The sequence below is a fragment of the Rana temporaria genome (assembly GCF_905171775.1).
Source record: "Rana temporaria chromosome 9 unlocalized genomic scaffold, aRanTem1.1 chr9a, whole genome shotgun sequence".
Lineage (NCBI taxonomy): Eukaryota > Metazoa > Chordata > Amphibia > Anura > Ranidae > Rana > Rana temporaria.
In genome coordinates, this window is record NW_024404477.1 from 6054 (window position 1) to 9013 (window position 2960).

Genomic DNA, 2960 nt, shown 5'->3' on the forward strand with positions numbered 1-2960 from the left:
ATGTCATATTGAGCTGTTCTCTTCTTTTATTACATTATCTAAACAAATACCCCCTCAGAGCTATTTACTTCAAACATGATTGCCCATCTTTGTCATTTAAACTATATATATATATATATATATATATATATATATATACATATATATATATATATATATATACATATATATATAAGTATATATACATGTGTATCTATTCATTTTTTACAATTCCATGCAGAGGTTGTTTCTGCATACTTTGCATACAACATATTTCACAAGATCTTGTTTGCTCTTTTCATTCGAGATATCATTTTTACATCAGAGATGGTAATTTCCTCTCATCAATAACCTACAATGTTTCATCCATGTAACAGTTCAGAGAATTAGGCACTCTTTGTGCAGGCTAGATGGAGGGTTTGATTTTTGTTTTTGGAACTATAGATCTGGGAGCCATGGGGTGGATCCTGGATGTTCAAGGAAGAGCAGATCAAGGGTTCTTCACACAGTGATTTTATTCTCCAGAGCAGTTAGCCTTTTGGATACAGCTTCAATTTTCCTTGTTAATGACTGGATAAGCTCGTCCACCTTGGTCTGGAACTTCACAATTGCCTCACATTCACAGGGGTTCTCTTCCACACAAATCTTCATCTGAAGTTTCTTGCCAATTTCCTTCATGGCCTTGAAATCAGCTGAGTAGAAATAATGTTCACCCACAGGTTCTGAGGCAATCATCCTTAGCTCATCCTCCACAGCATTGCCCACACCGACAGCATACATCTTGTAACCTAGTTCCTTTGCTTTCAGAGCAGCATCATTGATGTAGTCCTGGGAACGACCATCAGTAAAGACAATGCCAACTTTGGATACACCAGGTCTTCCTCCATTGGAGATGGTAAATGTGTTGTCAATGAGATATTTGATGGCTTGGCCAGTCATGGTGCCTTTTTCCATGTAAGCCATCTTTTTTACTGCAGATTTAATATCTTTCTTACTGTTAAATCTGCCCAATGGGAATTCCTGTCTTACTGAACTGGAATATTGAACTACACCGACATGTGCCTTGGTAGTTCCAACATCCAAGGATTCCACAACCTGGTTGATAAATTGCTTAACAAGTTCAAAATTTTCTGGGCGCACACTCTTGGATCCATCAATTAGAAATACAAGATCAATAGCTGATGCACCACATGCATTGCAGGTCTTGCCATCTTCATTTAATGTGTATCCATCCCTGCATGCACAAGTGTAAGATCCAGGAGTGCTGACGCATATCTGCTGACAGTCATGATCTCCAGTGGAACAGAGGTCAGCCATTTCACAGAATGCTTCTTGGAACTTCTTGCTGAGCTTCTCAATTACACTGTAACTCTCCACATAGTCCACATGGTCATCCAGGGGCTCACTGGCAATCTGACGAAGAGTGGTCATATCAACACGTCCTACTCCAATGGCAAACAGCTCCAAACCACTCTCACGAGCCCTAGCAGAGACATCCTTTATACCATCTTGAGGTCGGCCATCTGTTACCACAATGGCTACCTTCTTGACACCTGGTGATCTGAGACGTGCCCCTTCGCCTTCAGTAAAAGCCTGGTTGATGGAATATTGAATGGCAAGGCCTGTCATTGTACCGGTTGACAGAGGCTGGACTTTTTTGACTGCCTGAAGCAACGCAGCTTTAGTTTTGTGGGTTTTGAGGGAGAACTCATTTTTGACAGAGCTGGCATAATTGAGGACTCCGACTCTTGTGGCATTTACACCGACATCCAGAGACTCGATGACCTGAGACAAGAAGACTTTGACTTGTTCAAATTCAGAAGGCCGTACACTACGTGAGCTGTCTACGATGAATACCAGGTCAGTGGGATGAGTCCTGCAGTTTGGGCCCCTTTGCTGCTGTGGTGGTGCTCCCACTGCAAAGGCATAGCAGCTAAAGAGCAGAAGAGCGGAGAGTAGACAGGTCTTCATGATGTCCAGAGGGGAGTCAGAAAGCAAAGTGAGGATGAAGCACTGGGTAATTTGTGTTCAAGGTATCTTACTTACATCCCTCCAGGTGTGCCTCCCAGTTTTTTTTTTTTTTCCGCCTCAGAGAACTATCAGGATATTCAATCAATTTGCGTTCATTTCGCAGTCTCCTTAGTTCGCATCATGGTTGGAAAATTTATTTATCTATTCATTTCATTTTCTTCCCCTTTTTTTTTTTTTTTTTTTTAAATATATGTCAGTTAATATACAAAAGAAGAGAAAGGAAAAGATACTTAAATACATAAATAGATACATTAGTTTCCCCTAGCCGAACAAACCCTCGTCCCACCCTCAAGCCACTCCCAACCCTTATCCCCTCCTTCCCACCCTCCCCTATCTCCGGAAATCAGTCTCTTATTGAATCACTCTTTGCCCAATAATCTTCCTACACTATATCAAATCATCATATCATCCTGTCAATATACCTTGGTGCAAGTTTAAAGTTAGCCCAGTCCTGCCATTTTCGTTTAAATCCGCCTTCTCCTTCCTCTCCCATATACCTGAGCTGTTCAGCATAATATATATCATTGATTCTGCAAAACCAGCTCTTCTCTGTCGGGCTCATAGGGTCCTTCCATTGTTTGGGAATCAGACTCTTTGCTGCATCTAGTACGTGAGGAAGTAAAGTTCTCATGTACTGTTTAGTTGACATTTCTGTCCCATGGAACAAGCAGACCCATGGATCAGGAGGTATTTTAATTCCGGTTATCTCCTCAATTACCAATAATACATTATTCCAGTATGTTTTAATTTTTGGGCAGGTCCACCATATATGTGACATAGTTCCCACTTCAAGACAGCCCCTCCAGCAATTTTTGGAGGTGTCGTCTTGATAACGGTGTGCTATGGCCGGGGTTATATACCATCGTGCTAAACACTTAAAATTCATTTCGATCAATGCACAATTCAATGAGGTCGTTTGGGTCCTTTCTAATATTTTCCTGACCTCTATC

General features: G+C 41.2%; 1 protein-coding gene across 1 annotated transcript; it reads right to left on the bottom strand.

Annotated features, from left to right (window-relative positions):
* Positions 1-200: 200 nt before the first annotated feature.
* LOC120921897 (cartilage matrix protein-like) lies at positions 201-2033 on the bottom strand. Its single transcript, XM_040334399.1, has one exon. It carries the CDS (start codon positions 1948-1950, stop codon positions 481-483), a length of 1470 nt encoding a protein of 489 aa, XP_040190333.1. The 5' UTR covers positions 1951-2033; the 3' UTR covers positions 201-480.
* Between the last annotated feature and the right edge of the window lie 927 nt (positions 2034-2960).